This window comes from Pteropus alecto, unplaced genomic scaffold, assembly GCF_000325575.1.
Source record: "Pteropus alecto unplaced genomic scaffold, ASM32557v1 scaffold700, whole genome shotgun sequence".
Taxonomy (NCBI): domain Eukaryota; kingdom Metazoa; phylum Chordata; class Mammalia; order Chiroptera; family Pteropodidae; genus Pteropus; species Pteropus alecto.
This window is the reverse complement of record NW_006429611.1, coordinates 1,099,646-1,116,353: the sequence shown is the minus strand read 5'-3', so window position 1 is coordinate 1,116,353 and position 16,708 is coordinate 1,099,646. Positions and strand designations below refer to the sequence as shown.

Here is a 16,708-nt window from a genome sequence, read left to right as displayed (position 1 = left end):
GCTCGGACGGTGGCCGTTGGCGGGAGCGTGGACGGCCCGGACTTGGGACCTCGGAACCTCTGCGGGCCTCTGGTCAGAAGCGCCTGAGTCTCCCGCGGCCTGCTGGGGAGCCCCCGGGGCCCGCACTCGACCCCCGCCGTGCCCGGCGCCAGGGCCCGCGCTCCGGCCTTCTCCCCCACGGACGCCCCGACACCTCCCAGCCACCCGCTCTCACAGACGAGGACCCGGCATGGAGAGGTCCCCCGGCTGGTGGCAGCCGACCCTCGGCCACTCTGCTGCCCTGGCACCTGTCAGGACGTGGGGCCTGACGGGGCGAGGCCTGGGGAGTAGACCACACCGCTTCGTGCTTCTCCCCTTGGGGGCATCTGGGCTGGGGCCCGAGTCTGCCTGTCCCTGTCCACAGCCCAGTGTGGGCGGTCAAGCACCCAGGAGCAGGGCGGTGTCTGCTCTCAGGCCCAGCACCCGCGCCACCCCGACCCCTCCTCACTGCTCCCTAAATGCTGGACCGGACCCCTCAGAGAAGTTGGGGCACCTAGGGTAGACTCACTGTAGTCATGGAGTCCTATGCGTTGAGGGCACTCACCGGCCCCCTGCGCTTGGGGGTCCGTTGAGTCCAGGCTGAGGGAAGATGTTCTCCAGGAAGTGGGGGTGGTGACCGTGGAAGCATGGTGGGGGCCTGAGTGCCCATCTCGCACACCTCAGAGGGCTTGGGAGGGTCTGGGGGCCCTGTGAGATGTTCCGGTAGGGGATGGGGAGGCCTCCAAGGGGCAGGGCTGTGCTTTGGGGGGACCGGCCCGTGGCAAGTGTGAGGTGGCAGAGGCCAGGATGGGGTGTGGCCGAGGGTGAGGGGGAAGCAGTCCTGGGGAGCGGGGAGCCAGTTCAGACCCCGCTCTGCCGCCCTCCACGTGGGGGTTCGGCTCTGAGGGAGCACGTCAGCCCTGCATGTTTCTGAAACACGCCCGAAGGTAGGCTCGCCATGGGGCTCACCTTGTGGTTCTGTGCGCACCAGGGCCACTGGCAGCCACAGAAAAAGGGGCGCCCCGCTCCCAGGTCCAAGGCCAGGTTGAGTTCCTTGGGAGGACGCTCAGAGGGATTTTAGTGTTGGTCTTTATTTTCTCTCTTGGAAGTCTCCTCCGAGTCTGGGTCCTGTCCCTTCAGAGGACACGCTCGCTGTTATTAAGAACAGGCCTTGTTTGTTAGCACGGCTGGCGGAGGCCGTGGCTCAGGTGTGGTCCCCAAGCCAGGAACCCCAGACCCCGTGTGCTCATCCAGCTTGGCTCACGAGCAGGCTTGTCCGTTTGCTCCTCCCACGCGGCCCCCCACGCAGGAAAGCCTGGCTGCTCCGCGCTTGGCCAGCCCTTACGTCTCAATGCAACACCTGGGACCATGGGGGGGGTCGGTCCCCTCTTCAGAAGCACCAGGGACATTTTGCCTGCCAACACACACTTGGTTTCAGGTGTCTGCCAGGCAGCAGTGGGGTCCCTCAGGTGAAATGGAAGGGGCCACAGGGTGGTGACATGTGCTAGGGTGTCCAGCCCCTGTTGGTGTCCAGCATGGAAGGACAGGTCAGAGAGGGTGACAGTGGGGACAGTGGCGTCACGTGGTGGGTCTGGGTGAACTGGGAGGACTTGGCCCAGGTGCCGAAGGAAAGCCACGAGCAGGCTCCTCCCACCAGTGAGGCCTGTCGCCAGGTGGAGCGTGGGCCGGACGGGAGCGCAGAGGGCACGTGAGACGGTGCGCTGGCCGGCCTGGTCCCTGCCCCTGTCAGTGTGACCCCCGGCTGGCCGGCATTCGCTTAATTCCAGGGGCGCCAGCCATAGCCCAGCTCCTGCTGTTCGAAGGTCAAGGGCTGTGGCTTCTCTTGCGCTCCAGACCCCGTCCGATCCCTGGGGAGTAGGAGGCAGTCCCGGCAGTGGGTACATCACGCGCCTCAGGCCGCCCCTCCTAGCAACCCCAGCACCTGCGTTTGGCCATGCTCTGTAGCTGACGGAAAGAACACACAGGCTGAACCTGGGTCTGGGACCGGGCAGTTTGTTTACAGGCACTTTCGACAAGTCTCTCAAAATCCATCTTCGCCACTTTGTGTCGCCTGGATTTTAGGAAACGGTCGACTGCGACCTGGGCACCATGTGCTTTAGCGGAGGGCACTTGGCCCAGGCCCCGGAGGCCGCAGACCAGGTTCTGTGTGTTCATTAAGCTCATGGCCTGGAGGCGAGCGTGAGCCTCTGGTCTGCCGCCCTGGAAGGCCCACCCCGGGACAGGCGGTGTGATTCTGGTACCAGGAAGAGCTGTGGCCCTGGCAGACCTCGGCGGCACCACGTCTGTTTGCCAACCCGAGTGCTCTTCACACGTTCCTGTAGTATCTTGTCATAAAACAAACGTCAGAAAATAATCTTAGGTGCCTTTTTCTCGTAGTGAGGATTCGTGCTTTACTTTTGTCTGGCCCCATAAGAAATCCTTTGTTTCAGAATCATTTTGTGGCGATGGGGCCCTTCTCCTCCTGTCTGTCCCCCCAGGGCCTTCACAGCCTCTAGGGCAGCTGGAGCGTCACTGTCGCCCCCCTTCCCACCCAAGAGGGCTCAGCAGAGCTCAGCCTTGAATCTGCTGCCGAAGTGCGTTTCAGGCAGACGCAGGCCTCTCTGCTTCCTGACACCCAGTCTCCCGCCACATCCTCAGGGCCCTTACTGAGGCCTGGCTGTGGGGATGAGACCCCGGGACCCTTGGTGGCCTCCCCTGGTCGCTGCGGGCCTCAGGCCGCCTCCCTAGCCCGAGCCTGCGGAGGGCAGGGCAACCGCCCTCCAGCCCCGCGCCCGGACAGCGCTGGTGAATGCCGCCCCCGCTGCCTGTTCAGTCCAGGGAGCCCACCCTCAGTCACTCTCCCCACTCGTCTCCACACGGAGGGACGTGTGGGCTCGTCAGTCAAAGCGGGATTCGTCAGCTTTTTTCTCGGGTCATTTTCAAGATCCGAGCTTGAACAGCATTTTCCTAGACTACTAACGAGCACCAGGCCGTCCCAGAGCAGGATAGCTCACCTCGTCTGGGACGCGGTGCAGAGGGGGCCTGGGCGCTCACGCCTGGCTGGTGCGAGGCCTGTCCAAAGGCAGCAGAGTGCTCTGGTCTCGGGGCTCGCCCCTGCCCCCTGCCTGCTGCCCGCTGCCCACTGCCTGCGGGGTCTTCAAGTTCAAGTAGCACCGAACTCCTCGTGCACAGGGCCGTCTGCAGAGAGTGTGTGGAGGGTGGAGCTGCCGGTCCCTTCCGTCCTTCTGAGTCGGCCCGTCTGTGTCTCACCGCAGGGGGATCGCTGACCAAGCTGGCCTACTACTCCACGGTACAGCACAAAGTCGCCAAAGTGAGGTCCTTCGACCACTCGGGCACGGTGAGCCTCCGGCGTCCGGGTCGGCGGGCTCTGGGCTCGGGCCCGGCACCATCTCGTTTTCGGGTAGCCGTCCCACTGCTGCTTGCCCACGTCAGCCTTGTTCCCTGGAGGTTTCCAGGGTCTGTACCCCCATCCGCCTCCTGGCGCAGCCCCTGCCTTGCAGGGCAGGGCGGGAGCACCTCCACCTGCCCGTGCTCCTCGGAGACGTGGACGAGGGGAGTGGGTGGGTGCTTAGCGGCCCGGTGTCCGTGGCACGCACATAGATGCCTACTCCCCCCGCAGGACACGGAGCAGGACCACGAGTCGCCCTACGAGGTCTCCGTCCAGGAGGAGGTGAGCGCCCGGCTACACTTTGTCAAGTTCGAGAACGCCTACATGGAAGCCTGCCTGGACTTCATCAGAGACCACCTGGTCAACACGGAGACCAAGGTCATCCCGGCGACCGGGGGCGGCGCGTACAAGTTTAAGGACCTCATCGAGCAGAAGCTGCAGCTGAGGTGAGTGGGTCGTGGCCTCGGCTTCTGCATCGGGTTCCGAAGCGGGGGCAGCTGGAGCAGGCCCTGCTCTGCCCACCCCCCACCCCCGCCTCTCTCACCCTCATGGTGCTGGGGCCGGGCTCCGGGCCGCGTCACAGCAGGATACAGGTGGCCCGACCCCAGGAGCTCGGCATGCAGGTGCACGGGGACAGGCGCAGGGTGCGTGGAAGGAAATGGGGCCTGGGGAGAGTTTGCCCCACTGCCGAGGGCGACACCCCCAGGTCCCCGAGGGCCATGGCACCACGTGGGAGCTGAGGCAGCGCCATCGCTACAGTGGGCGTCCCGGGCTTTGGGTGCACTCAGCTGGCCGTCTGCTGCGAGTCTCAGCGCGGAGGCCCGGCGATCCTACCATGCGCACCTCGCAGAAGCTGGGGTGGCAGGGCAGGGAGCAGTGTCCCCAGGGCGGCCCTGGTGCCGCAGCAGCCCCGCGGCCGTGCTGGCCCTGCCCGTGCCGTCCTCAGTGGCTGGGCCCCTCCCCTTGCAGAGTGGACAAGGAGGACGTGATGACCTGCTTGATAAAGGGGTGCAACTTCGTGCTAAAGAACATCCCGCACGAGGCCTTCGTGTGTCAGAAAGACTCCGACCCCGAGTTCCGGTTCCAGACCAACCACCCCAACATCTTCCCATACCTCCTCGTCAACATCGGCTCTGGAGTGTCCATCGTGAAGGTGAGGCTCGGCTTTGTAAGGTGACTGAGCGACGGGGCGACCCAGGCGTGTCGAGCGCCTGCTGTGTGCCGGAGCCGGGCTGGCACAGGGCTCGGCGGACGCAGCCCCCGCGGTCTGCATTCGCGGCAGGGGGCCGCGTGCAGAGCGCCGCTGCGTGCTGTCAGCGGGGCGCACTCCCCTCCCGCCCAGGCGTGGCCTTCAAGGACATCTTATCCGTGCCGGGGGACACCCCTGGGCCACCGCACCCCCGGGACCTGCTTCTCCCTCGTTCTGTGCCCAGGTGGAGACCGAGGACAAGTTCGAGTGGGTCGGCGGCAGCTCCATCGGAGGAGGCACCTTCTGGGGGCTCGGGGCTCTGCTCACCAAAACAAAGGTACCCGGCGGCCGCAGGACGGTGGCCCTGCCCTGCCTTGCATGTCCCGCATCCTCGCAGGGTGCCTGGGCTGCAGGCTGTGTCGGGCTGGTCCTGTTACAGAAGCAGCTCTTTGAGGGGCCTCTGAAGGATGGGTGTCCAGGTGGCCAGAGCATGGCCCCTGGGGGCTCCGGGAGCCCTGCCTGTCTCCCCACCACGTGCACAGCTTGCTGCCCTCCTCGGGCTTGGCGTCTGGGCCGTAGGGACCCCGTCCACCCTGGCACCTCACCCGCTCCCGTCCTCCCTGTCCCCACAGAAGTTTGACGAGCTGCTGCACCTGGCCTCCCGGGGCCAGCACGCCAACGTGGACATGCTGGTGCAGGACATCTATGGCGGGGCCTACCAGACCCTGGGGCTCAGCGGCAACCTCATCGCCAGCAGCTTTGGGAAGTCGGCCACCGCCGACCGAGGTAGCACCGTCGCTGGCGCGCCCCCCGCGCTGGCGCGTTGCACGCTCTGGCTTCTCGCCCGTAGCACTCTGCCCCCTGCTGTCTCTCCCCAGAGTTCTCCCAGGAGGACATGGCCAAGAGCCTGCTGCACATGATCAGCAACGACATCGGGCAGCTGGCTTGCCTCTACGCGAGGCTGCACCGCCTGGACCGCGTGTACTTCGGCGGCTTCTTCATCCGCGGCCACCCCGTCACCATGCGCACCATCACCTACAGCATCAACTTCTTCTCCAAGGTACCGGGACTCCGCCTCCTGCCTCGGCCGCTGCCCTGGGCTTCGCTCCTGCCAGGCACTCCCGCGAGGACCCCCAGGGTCTTCAGAACTAGCCCAGCCAGGGGCGAAGGGGTCCGAAGGCAGGCAGCCGAGAAGCTGGGCGCCCACTGCCCAGCGTCCTGTGCTTGGGTGCCATGGCCGTCCCAGAGCATGGGCACGTCACCAGTGGCCAGCATTCCGGGGACTGTCTCCTGCTGCCGGCGAGCTCCCCTGAGCTCTGAGCCATCTGTTGTGCTGTGGGGCCGGCAAGCAGGGTGGTGGGGCGGGCCTGTGTGTCATCGAAGAAGCTGGTTCCCCTCAGGCCTCCCTGAACGGCAGGCTTTTGGACTCTGCGTTTGAGGACAGTTCTGTTCGTGAGTCGTCATGGGCAGTTCGGGCCCCGCACTCAGCGGCAGGCCACCTGCGCTAGGTCGCTCCGAAGCCGGGCGGGTTTAGCTGTGTGCGGGGGGCCCGCCCGCCTCAGGGGGGTTTCGCCGTCACAGGGGGAAGTCCAAGCACTGTTCCTGAGACACGAGGGCTACCTGGGGGCCATTGGAGCGTTTCTGAAAGGAGCCGAACAAGACAGTGAGTAGAGAGTGGCCGTAGGGTGTGGCCTGGACCCGCGTCAGGGCGGCGTGGGGGCTCGTGCGGCCAGGGGAGGTGGACGCAGCGAGGCTGCAGGGAGCAGCCGGAGAGGGTCCGCGACAGTGAACGAGCTAGCCCTCCCCAGCTCGGTCGTCCGCACTGTGCCGCAGAGGCCGAGTGAGACGTAGTGGCCTTTGGGGACCCCTCCCCGGTCGTGGCGGGCCCTTCGCTGTGTGTGATTCTGCTGGCGGAGCAGTGGAGACTGACTCACGTGGCCTCGTCTGTGACGTGACCAGCCCGAGGGTCCTTGCGAGTGACAAGGGCTCCGTGCAAGGACCACAGGCACGTGGCCTCCCTTCCTGCTCCTACCTCCTTGCTGCCAGCCAAGCCGGTCTCCTCGGCCCAGGCCCTGCTGGTCTGTGCTCTGAAGGCCACCGGCAGGGGGTGTCGCAGGCACAATCCTCGGGGGTCGGTGCCGATTGGAACAGCCCGTGTCCCTCACTGGCCTCCAGTTCACTTTCTCGTGGGAGACAAGTTAGGGGGACATTTCTTAAGTTTTAAAAGGTCATTCAGGAGGTTCCAGTGGTAGTGAGAAAGAGTGACATGGGACGAAACCCCTGGCCCGCCTGGCGTGGTGGTCACCCCCCGCGGTCCCCCGGGTTGACACCCTGCATCCCGTCTGCAGACCCGAACCAGTACAGCTGGGGCGAGAACTACGCAGGCAGCTCCGGCCTGATGAGCTCGTCGCCTGAGCTTGGCCCGACGCAGCGGGCAAGGAGCGGAACCGTGAGTACAGGTCCGGGGTCTCCAGGGGTCCTAAGGAAAACCCCCGTGTATGGCAGCCCCTGGGACTGGGCGCTCCGACCCCTGACTTTGAGGAGAAGCAGGCGCCCGCAGCTTGCCTCCTCCCCCGTCCTACGTGTGTGTTCTCGGAGCCTGGGCTTGTTGGGGGTGCCTTTCCCCGGGGCATGGGACCCTTCACAGCAGAACCGGTCAGAACCCAGAGTCACAGGAGCGCGTCCCCCCCTTCCGCCTTAGACCCTGTCTGCCTGACAGTTTCAAGGTGGTGCCAGGCGCACAGAGGCCGCTCTGCTCGGGAGGCTCCGGCCCATCCCACAGTCCCCTCGTGAGGTGCAGCCCGCCATGACGGGCGGGGGCTCCCCAGCCTGCTGAGCCGGCACCAGTGTCAGCCACACGGCGGATGCCGCTGCCATGGCCGTGGCCTGGTGGAAATGGTGGCACGGGCTGTTGCAGACTTCCTGACAGCCCCAAACGGCAGGTCACTCTTGTGAGCCATAGAGCAGTTGTCAGAGCAGGCCAGACGGGTGCCCGCGACAGGTCTGGGCACCGTCAGAATGCCCCCTCGGACCAGCCTGCGGGTTCTGACCTCGTAGACGCAGATTCCCTCGCGAGGCAGACAGCGTTTCAGGAATGTGCCTGAGTTAGGATGTCCAGGACAGTCCTACGCGGGGCACCCTGCGGTCTGCACCGCCGGGCCCGCATCGCCGCCCGCACTCCCCATCCGTGCGGTCCTGACCGGGCTCTTCCCAAGGGCCGGCCAGGCCCTGGCCCCAAGCCTGGTCAGTGGTGACCGGCGCATGGAGAAGGGTCTCCCCGTTTTTCAGCCCCCATTTGTTGGGTGGTGATGTGGATGCCACTCCACAGTCTAAAATCTGAGCTACATGGGAAATAACTTTGCAGCCAATGCTGCAGGGCGACACGGGGCTGTCCTCTGGCAAGATGGTGTGGGTGGCAGGCCACGTGTGGCCCTGCGCGGTCAGTGTGGGGGTTGGGCTGCGGTGCAGAGGGACCAGGTCACTTCTGTGGGTTTGTTTACGTGGCCTGAGCGAGGTGAGCTGACGGCGGGACGCCAGCTTGTCAGGAGCGAGAGCCATCGAAGACCGGCGAGTCAGGGACACTGGGAGCCCGTGATAAAGGTGACCTCTGCCCCCTTCCTTACCTGCGTTGAGATTGCTCAGTGGTTCCAGGCCAGACTTAGCCGCACACGCGAGCTCTGAAAACCGCGTGCCTCGTGGATGGGCCGTGTCCAGACCGTCCCAGCTCAGGACACGCCGCCCCTCCGCCCCGCCTGCTCGCCACGCAGAGAAGCACCGGGTTCCGGGGATGGTGGAGGCGGTGGTGGCTGCCGCTCGCATCCTGGAACCCTGGCCGCTGCGCACGCGCCTGGTCTGCTCTGCCTCGTAGAGCTCGGCCCCCGGGTCAGGGGCCACCCATTCGAAGAACACTCGGGCCAGGCGTGCGTGGCCCGGCCCTCGCCGAGCATAGCTGGGGAGGCTGTTTTGGTCGCAACGTGTGGTCAGCAGACACGCTGTGGACAGGTGCTGTGTGCCCCCACGGGGTCGCCTGGCCTTCCGGGAACAGACCCTCGGTGGGAGCCACAGGGCCAGGACCCACCGGCCAGTGAGTGAGGGCAGCGCCTGTGGCATGCGCAGCTAGTCGACCGCCTGGTTCTCACTGAAGAGCTGGCTCCAGAACCTGCAGACGGTCGTTCTGGTATCTGAGGAGAAGCAGCTGACGCGTCCACATTCTCGTCTTCCCAGTTCGACTTGTTGGAAATGGACCGGCTGGAGAGACCACTGGTCAACCTGCCGCTTCTCCTGGACCCGTCTTCCTACGTGCCGGACACGGTTGACCTCACGGACGACGCCCTGGCCCGCAAGTACTGGCTCACCTGCTTCGAGGAGGCCCTGGACGGGGTGAGGGGATGGGGCGTCGCGGACGCTGTGTGTAGGCACTCCAGGGCCTCGGGAGGCGTGGTACAGGGTGGGGGCGCGTCTGTGTCTGAGGCGAGAGGGATGCCCCTCGGTGCTTCGGTGGATGTGTGACTCCCGGTGCTTTGTTGGGGTGTGGCGTCAGCGAGCACGGGTCTCACAAACACGCCAGTCACTTGGCTAGCTGCTGCGTGTCTCCAGAAAGCACATGGTTGGCCCAGGGGTTAAGCAGCGGCGGCTCAGGCTGTTGCAGCCCCGTGGGAACAGCTGAGTCCCCATAAAGCCCCTTGAGAGGCCCCTGGGGTCCGCCCTCCACCCCGCGTGGGATCTGAGGATGTCCAGAGCCACTTGGAGCACGTGACCAGTAGGATGTGGGGACTTGTGTCAGGTGACGTGGGCCTGAGCCTTGGGTGCAGTGTGGTGTCCCCTGTTCCCGCTCCCAGGGGAAGGCCAAGCAGACTGGCCTGTCACCGGTGGTTCCCGCCGACGCCACCTGGTCATGTGCGGGGGCAGCGGCAGGTCTTTGCTGACCACCGTCCTTGGCAGGTGGTGAAGCGTGCTGTGGCAAGCCAGCCGGGGTCAGCGGACGCAGCCGAGAGGGCGGAGAAGTTCCGCCAGAAGTACTGGGACAAGCTGCAGACGCTGCGACACCAGCCGTTGTGAGTGCCAGGCGCCCTGCGGGGGGCCGTGCGTAGCCGGCCAGCGAGTGGGGCCGGGGCGCTCCCTCCGGGGGCGGTGCGCTCACGCGGGGCCCAGCCGCTGCCCTGCAGTCCCGTGAGGCCCTGCGCACGTCCCCGAGCACACACTGGGACGTCCAGCCAGCCGGGGCCCTGGGCCTCGCCTCCCCTGCTGGCGCCAGCACCCTGGGAGGGGGACCCTGGAGCAGGGCTGTGCTGGCCGGCTCAGCCACTTCCTGCCTGGCTCTGTCCTCAGTGCTTACGGGACCCTGACCGTGCGGAGCCTCCTGGACACGAGGGAGCACTGTCTGAATGAGTTCAACTTCCCAGACCCGTATTCCAAAGTGAGTGCTGCCTTCCGCGTGGGCGCAGGGACGCAGGGGCCGGGGCGTCCTGTCGTCTGGCAAGCGGGTTTGGTGGCAGCCCAACCCCCAGCACTGGCGACGGGCTGTGGCCTGGGACCGCCCTGGCAGGCCTGTCCCCTGAGTGCTGGGCTGCCCCCCGATTGGCGGTGCCCACTGAGGAGCGCTGGGTCGGAGGCCCTACAGTGACCGCAGAGCAGGGAGTGTCCTGGGGGCTCCAACCAGTGGCCAGTGGGGGGACTCGTGGTGGGAGAGAGGCATCTGACTTGGTGACAGGACTGGGTCGTGAAGTCTTTGGCCTGAGCGAGGGCCACCTTGGTTTTGGCCAGGAGGGAGCCGGCCCAGCTGTGGGTGGGGTTGGCCAGGAGTCTCGGCACTGGTGTCTGTGGACATCAGACCTGCTCTTGGAGTGACAGGCCAGCCAGAGCCTGGCAGGTGGCCACTGACCAGGGGTCTGGGTGTCCGGGAGTAGTGGGCAGGGCCACTGCAGCCCACTGATTCCTCCACCCCGTCTCACTGGGAGTCTGGGGACCGGGATTTGGGGACGGGGGCCTGTGTGCTGAGGGCTCTGCGGTCAGGGCATGGCGCCGAGGGGTGCTGGCCCTGTTCCTGAGCCGTGCCTTGAGGGCATCCGCACACTGGCCACCAGCGCTGTTCCGGTCTGACCTCAGCGTGTGTAAGCCATGCCAGGGCATCGCACCGAGTGCCTCGTTCTCGGAGTGTGCGTGCCGCACAGCACCCCCAGCAGGGCACCTGGCACCCCTCTGCCCTGCGGGGGGGTGGGGGGCCGTTGTCGCTCACGCAGGTCTCTGCCCCGCAGGTGAAGCAGAGAGACAACGGTGTGGCACTGAAGAGCTTCCCGCGCGTGGTCCGCGCCCTGGATGCGCTGGGCTGGGCCGACCGGCAGCTGGCCCTGGCCCAGGGGCTGCTGGCGGGCAATGTCTTCGACTGGGGCGCCAAGGCCGTCTCTGAGTAGGTGCCCCTGGGCCATGGCCCACCCCACACCCCTCAGTCCAGCTCGGCCCCCATGGCCACACATGGCTGCAGGTCCCTGCAGGCTACCTGGGCCCAGCCAGGGTGGAGCATCCCAGCCGCAGGCCTCGGCCCGGCTCAGCCCATGGCGGGTGGCAGTGGGGGACCTGGGGGCCGTGGTGCTGCTTAGGGCTTTGTGGTCCCTCAGGAGGGAATGCGGCGGCTCTGCCGGCTGTGCCGCCAGCCAGACATCCAGACCCAGCCCCCTGCCCGTTCCGACAGTGGCCCCTCAGGGCTGGGGCTGGCGTTTGCAGTGAAGTCCAAGTTTATGGTCACCACACGGAGTAGGAATTAAACGATACTTAACATTTGAAATGAAGGCGCGTTGCAAACACGTCGGGGCTCGAGCCTGTGCTCCACTGACCAGCGGCCGTGGGGGCAGCGCGCTGGTCTTGTCTGGGGTCCACACCGAGCCGTGCAGGCTGAGCTTTGGGTTTTTGTGACTTTGTCTTCTCTTCCCCCGTGCAGAGTCCTTGAATGTGACCCACAGTTTGGGTTCGAGGAGGCGAAGAGGAAGCTGGAAGGTAGGGGTGCCCAGGGTAGCCTCAGGGGGGACTTGGCCCAGCAAGGGAGGTGAGGACCCAGCCCTTGGAGACGGGAGTGGGTGGTGAGGACAACTGCCCCCGAGGGGCCGCGGTTGACTGTCCCTGTGTCCCCCAGGGCGGCCCTGGCTGGTGGACTGCTATGACAAGTGGCTCCAGAGACTGCAGGTACCTGTAGCTGCCCCCGTCTGCCCCGCGGCTGCGGCATGCACAGGGGCCCGGGCAGCGGGACCGGCCGGGCCCTGGGGTGGGGGGAGCTGCCGGGCATGAACACAGGGCGGGGACAGGCGCGGGACCAGGGCGCCAGCCAGGCCTGGGCAGTGTGCCAAGGGCTCCTGGTCTCCCCCACAGACGCCAGTCTGAGTTGACCGTCCCCCGTTTAAGTCGGACTCCCGCAGGGACCGCCAGTTAGGTCGTTTGGGCCGGCGGTTCTGAAGACCATGGGCTGGCCCTGCCCCCAGCGCCCTGGGGCCCGGCAGCTGCAGCCGCGGGGAGCGGAGTGCGGGCTCTGAGAGGCTTGGACGCGCTGTTCCCAACTAAACGCCCTGGTTTTGTCTTGCAGGGGACCCCTCACAAATGTGCCTTAATTTTCGCAGATAACAGTGGAGTAGACGTCATTCTGGGAGTCTTCCCCTTTGTCAGGGAGCTTCTGTCTAGAGGGACGGAGGTGAGTGTGAGGGCCACGCGGGGCCCTTGCCCAGCTCCTCTGCTCTCGGTGGGGGTGGCACGCTCCTCAGCGCGGCAGGTAGGTGCGGGGGAGGCGGGGGCTCGGTGGGGAGGAGGTGACCGGCCAAGAGCGTGTGTCACAGGGCTCGGGGTCAGCCTGTCCCAGTGCCTGGGCTGTCTTCATCCTGATCTGGGGGTCACTGAGCAGTGACGGGTGCCCAGGGGCCGTGCTTCACAGCCGCAGCCCTGGGCGGGCACAGCCTGGCGCAGTGCCGGGCGGCGGCCAAGGTCCCTCAGAAGCCCCGGGTGTCTGCCGCAGGTCATCCTGGCGTGCAACTCGGGGCCTGCCTTGAACGACGTGACCTATAGCGAGTCCCTCATTGTGGCCGAGCGCATCGCAGCCATGGACCCCATCATCCAGTAAGCTTGGCAGGAGGCTTGGGGCCCATGGCGCAGGGAGCGAGGGGCGTGGCGGGAGCTTCTGGGGGCCGGCTCGCGGGGCCAGCTTATGGCACCGGCCCCTTGTGCCCGTAGGTCGGCACTCAGAGAGGAGAGGCTGCTGCTCACGCAGACAGGCTCCAGCTCGCCCTGCCTGGACCTCAGGTAGGTACCTGTGACGCGTCGGCCCGGGGCCCCACCACGGCCCCGAGCACTGGGTCTGCCTGGCACGGGCTGGGGGCCGGGGGCGGGGCTCCTCCGCTGTAGCTGGCGGGCTGTGCACCCGAGACCCTCCTTGGACGAGTAGGCCGTTGCTTCTGTGCTGTCTGCCCTGGGGCTTCTGCACACGAGCTGTTCGCCACCCAGAGCCAGCACGTGGGGGTGGCTGCATCAGCCCTTCAGTCTCTGGTGGTGACCCCGCTGTCCCCTGACCCCTCTCCCAGGCCCACTCCTAACCAGCAGGGCAGGACGATGAAGCTCCTGAAAAGGAGCAGAGTCCCTTTGAGGCTAAAGTAGAGAAGTGTCGCTGAGGCCCGGTTTTCAGCAGAGGCTGCCGCTGCTGCTGGCCTGCTGGGCACGGAGCCCACGCAGCTGGAGGGGTGGTGGGGTCCCCTCGCGCTCCAGGCTGGCCGCGGCCATTGGTGGGAGGCACCAGGTGTGGCCTGCACCTGCCTCACTGTCCTCTCCTTCCCTGAAGCCGCCTGGACAAGGGGCTGGCCGTGCTGGTGCGGGAGCGCGGCACAGACCTGGTGGTCATCGAGGGCATGGGCCGTGCCGTCCATACCAACTACTACGCGGCCCTGCGCTGTGAGTGCCTCAAGCTGGCCGTCATCAAGAACTCCTGGCTGGCCGAGCGGCTGGGCGGCCGGCTCTTCAGCGTCATCTTCAAGTACGAGGTCCCGGCCGAGTGAGGCGCCCGGCCCGCCGGACTGCGCTGCTCGTCACTGTCAGACGTGTTCCGAGGACGACAGGGAAACCGTGTTCAAGTCAGAATGTTTATGTTGTGCTTCTGCGACTCAGAGCCCCGTGTGCTGGATGTGGCCACACGCTCGTGGCGCCGGGTGCGTGCTGGGGACACGAGCTCGTCCCGTGGGACATCGTAGTGGAACATATTTAACTGTTACATGATCTTTTATATATATATCTATATAAATATATACTATATCCCTGACAGAGGACGCTGGCTCGAGGCACACACCAAATAGAGTTTCTAGAGCGAGACCGAGCTGTGTGCCTTTGCCGTTCGCTTGCTGGGAGCCGCTCGGTGGCGGCTGGGCCCCTGCTGTCCCCTCCTCCTCCGAGGCCGAGCGTGGGGCCTTTTTCGTCAGTGGCTTCTAGAACTCCTGGGCCCACTTTGCCTGTGGGCCATGCCCACTGCCTCAGCCCAGCTGCGCACGGGGCCAAAAAGGGCGCTGAGCAGCACACCTGGCCCAGGAGCCGGCCGAGCGGGGGCGCGGGCTCCGAGGGCCCGAGGGCCGGTGGCAGGCGCACTCCTGCCCAGAGCCGATCAGAACCCCTGGGTTCTGTCGTGGCCTTGAGCCTGTGCCCGCTGCTCCCAGGCTTCCCCGCCCCCCGAGCTGGACACACCCCTCGGGGTGCAGACAGGATCCACAGATGCCACATCAGTGCAGCTGCGAGGCTGTTCTCTATGCCAGACCGAGAAGGGACTATGTGAGGTCTGTTTCTAAGGAGGGTGGAAGCCCCTGCCCAGATGGGCTGGCTGCGGGTCCTGCCACCGTGGCCTTGGGGACAGGACTGCAGCGTGGCACAATGGAGCAGCCTCTGGCCCAAGCAGGCCAAGCCGCGCTAGGGCCCCCGGGCGCCCAGCCCCGGAGAATGCAGACACGCGGGGGCTGGGGCGGGTTGAGGACTAGCTCGCCTGGTGTCGCCTGCAGGGACCTGTGCACGTCCGCCTTCCTGCCTGCCCTTCCCTCGTCACTGAGGCCCCCATGCAGTTGTTGTCCTGCTGGCCGCAGAAGCCGGGTGCCACGGACCCCCTTCCGGGAAACTGCTCCGCAGTCTGGGACATGCAGCGGCCCCATTTCGACAAAGGATAGGGCCCGGGTGTCACTGCCATTGCCTTCCATGTTCTCGTGTGGGGCCATGGCCGGTTCTGCAGCCTGCCAGCCCCGCTCCATCACACCCGTGGCCCTGCCAGCAAGTGGCTCCCACAGCCCCCGGACCCCAAGATGACCCCGAAGCAGCCGCTCAGGCGGCAGAGCTGGAGCCTGGCACTGCCTCAGGCAGCCACCAGAGGGCGCAGCCAGCTAGAGGGCCCTGGCGAGGCCACCTCTACCCACGGTCTTGCACCGTATCCGCCTGCACCTCCACTCAGCTCAACCTGGCCGCCTTTGTGCAGCCTCCCTGGCCCCTCCTCGCCCACCTGCCTTTTGTCCTCTGCTCCCCAGTGGTGGAGGGGTGCTTGCCTGGCGTGTCCGGGGTCCCCAGTGCAGAGGGGCCCAGCCCAGCCCGGTGGCACGAAGCCCCAAGGGTCTTCCCAGCTGCCCGGCCTGGCCCTCAGGAGGGAGCCACAGCACCGCGCCCCTGAGCATCGGCTGGGCAGGCCGGGGCGGTGGGGGGGCCGTGGCTCTGAGCACAAGCTCCTGAACACTCCTCTCTCTCCGGTCCCTCTCCCATGATAGACACTTTGCCCCTTACCCAGCCGGAGCAGAAGGATGTTAAGAACAGCTCCCGGGAGGTAACTGTGGTTCCTGGCAGCGTCCACCCAGGGCTGGATGAGGGCTGGCCCCCATTTCTTAGGAGGCAGGGCGCCGTCCTGGGAGGCCCAGCAGCCAGCATCCCACTTGGGCTCAGATGCCCCTGGCTGAGGCCCCCCTGCCCCCTGCAGTCTGCAGCCTACCCCTTCACTCCATCTGAGACTAGGTGCCCCCCCACACAGATGCTCCCAGACCTTAGGAGGGAGGAGGGCCTGGTGGGTCTTGGGAGGCAACGGGCGAGCGACACCCCTCACTCAGGCCTTCGCTGAGCTCTCCCACAGTGAGGGAGAACACCCCCAGAGCACCCCCACTAGCCATCACTCAGCCTTCCAGCCACCGTGCCCGTGTCCACCTGCCCCGAGAGGGGGTGCTTCTCCTGGCAGTGGGGCCTGGGGCTGCCCCTTGTGCCCCAACCAACACCCCAGATTCTCCATGGAAGGGCCAGTCCTGGAACCTATGTTGGGATGGGTGGGGTAGCGGGGTAGGGGGTCCCTGGCCAGGGCCAAGTTCTGCCCCCAAGAGTGGGGATTGGAAGGAGCAGGAGGTGTACATGGGGGTCGCGGCTCCACCCTGGGGGGCTGGTCCAGCTGAGCCCTCAGGAGCAGGTTGGGGCTTCCTCTGGGCCCTTCTGGCACCAGCCACACTTCGTACGAGGCCACAGAGGGAACGGGCGGGCGGGGACCAGCCAGCGGCCCCACACAGAGCGGGAGAAACGCGCTTATTCAGAGTCACGTTCAGGAGTTTACAGAGTGTGACGCGTCCCATACAAAGCTGGGTTTGTGCGGAGCAAGCCAGACGCAGCGGGGCGGCCCGGGGTGCGCACGGTGGGCACACGCGGCACCCGCACGCACCCACACAGCTGGAGACCAAAGAATCCTGGGACTCGGCACCGTTTTAATGTAGAAGTTTTGTCCCTAAAAATTTAAATATCTACGTCTATGTTTTAAAACACTGTGAAGCGCCCAGCCCTGGGGACGGGCTGCCGTCCTCCCAGGAGGCGGGGCGGGGTGGAGAGCAGGGGACAAGCGCACCCCATGTCCTGAGCAAGCAGTGGGCCCCCCAGGGAGGGCACCGGTCAGAGTCTGAGCAGAAGGCCAGCTGCGCTCCTGGCGGGGGCGGGCGCATCCCTGCAGCCCTCCTGGCCCTCTGAGCAGGCTCCCTCAGGGGTGCCCCGCTCCTCCGGGGGCCCCCACGGGCCCTGCAGCCGCTGCCGCTCCTGGGCCTGGCGCGCACGGCTGGCAATGGCCCGCACGCGGCTCCGGC

At 66.3% G+C, this 16,708-nt stretch overlaps 2 protein-coding genes across 2 annotated transcripts in view; one reads left to right on the top strand and one right to left on the bottom strand.

Annotated features, from left to right (window-relative positions):
• Positions 1–13,953, top strand: part of PANK4 (pantothenate kinase 4) — a 14,483-nt gene extending 530 nt beyond the window's left edge. Inside the window, exons 2-19 of the mRNA XM_006903917.3 lie at positions 3,289–3,376; positions 3,659–3,873; positions 4,397–4,580; positions 4,861–4,953; positions 5,249–5,402; positions 5,495–5,676; positions 6,198–6,279; positions 6,965–7,065; positions 8,841–8,996; positions 9,558–9,670; positions 9,945–10,032; positions 10,871–11,022; positions 11,551–11,606; positions 11,743–11,792; positions 12,187–12,291; positions 12,610–12,710; positions 12,825–12,893; positions 13,426–13,953. Coding sequence (XP_006903979.1) covers positions 3,289–3,376; positions 3,659–3,873; positions 4,397–4,580; positions 4,861–4,953; positions 5,249–5,402; positions 5,495–5,676; positions 6,198–6,279; positions 6,965–7,065; positions 8,841–8,996; positions 9,558–9,670; positions 9,945–10,032; positions 10,871–11,022; positions 11,551–11,606; positions 11,743–11,792; positions 12,187–12,291; positions 12,610–12,710; positions 12,825–12,893; positions 13,426–13,639 — 2,203 coding nt within the window. The 3' untranslated portion in view covers positions 13,640–13,953. The remainder of the gene's footprint in view (positions 1–3,288; positions 3,377–3,658; positions 3,874–4,396; positions 4,581–4,860; positions 4,954–5,248; positions 5,403–5,494; positions 5,677–6,197; positions 6,280–6,964; positions 7,066–8,840; positions 8,997–9,557; positions 9,671–9,944; positions 10,033–10,870; positions 11,023–11,550; positions 11,607–11,742; positions 11,793–12,186; positions 12,292–12,609; positions 12,711–12,824; positions 12,894–13,425) is intronic.
• A 2,567-nt stretch (positions 13,954–16,520) lies between these two features.
• Positions 16,521–16,708, bottom strand: part of PLCH2 (phospholipase C eta 2) — a 24,537-nt gene continuing 24,349 nt past the window's right edge. Inside the window, exon 23 of the mRNA XM_006903946.2 lies at positions 16,521–16,701. Coding sequence (XP_006904008.1) covers positions 16,521–16,701 — 181 coding nt within the window. The remainder of the gene's footprint in view (positions 16,702–16,708) is intronic.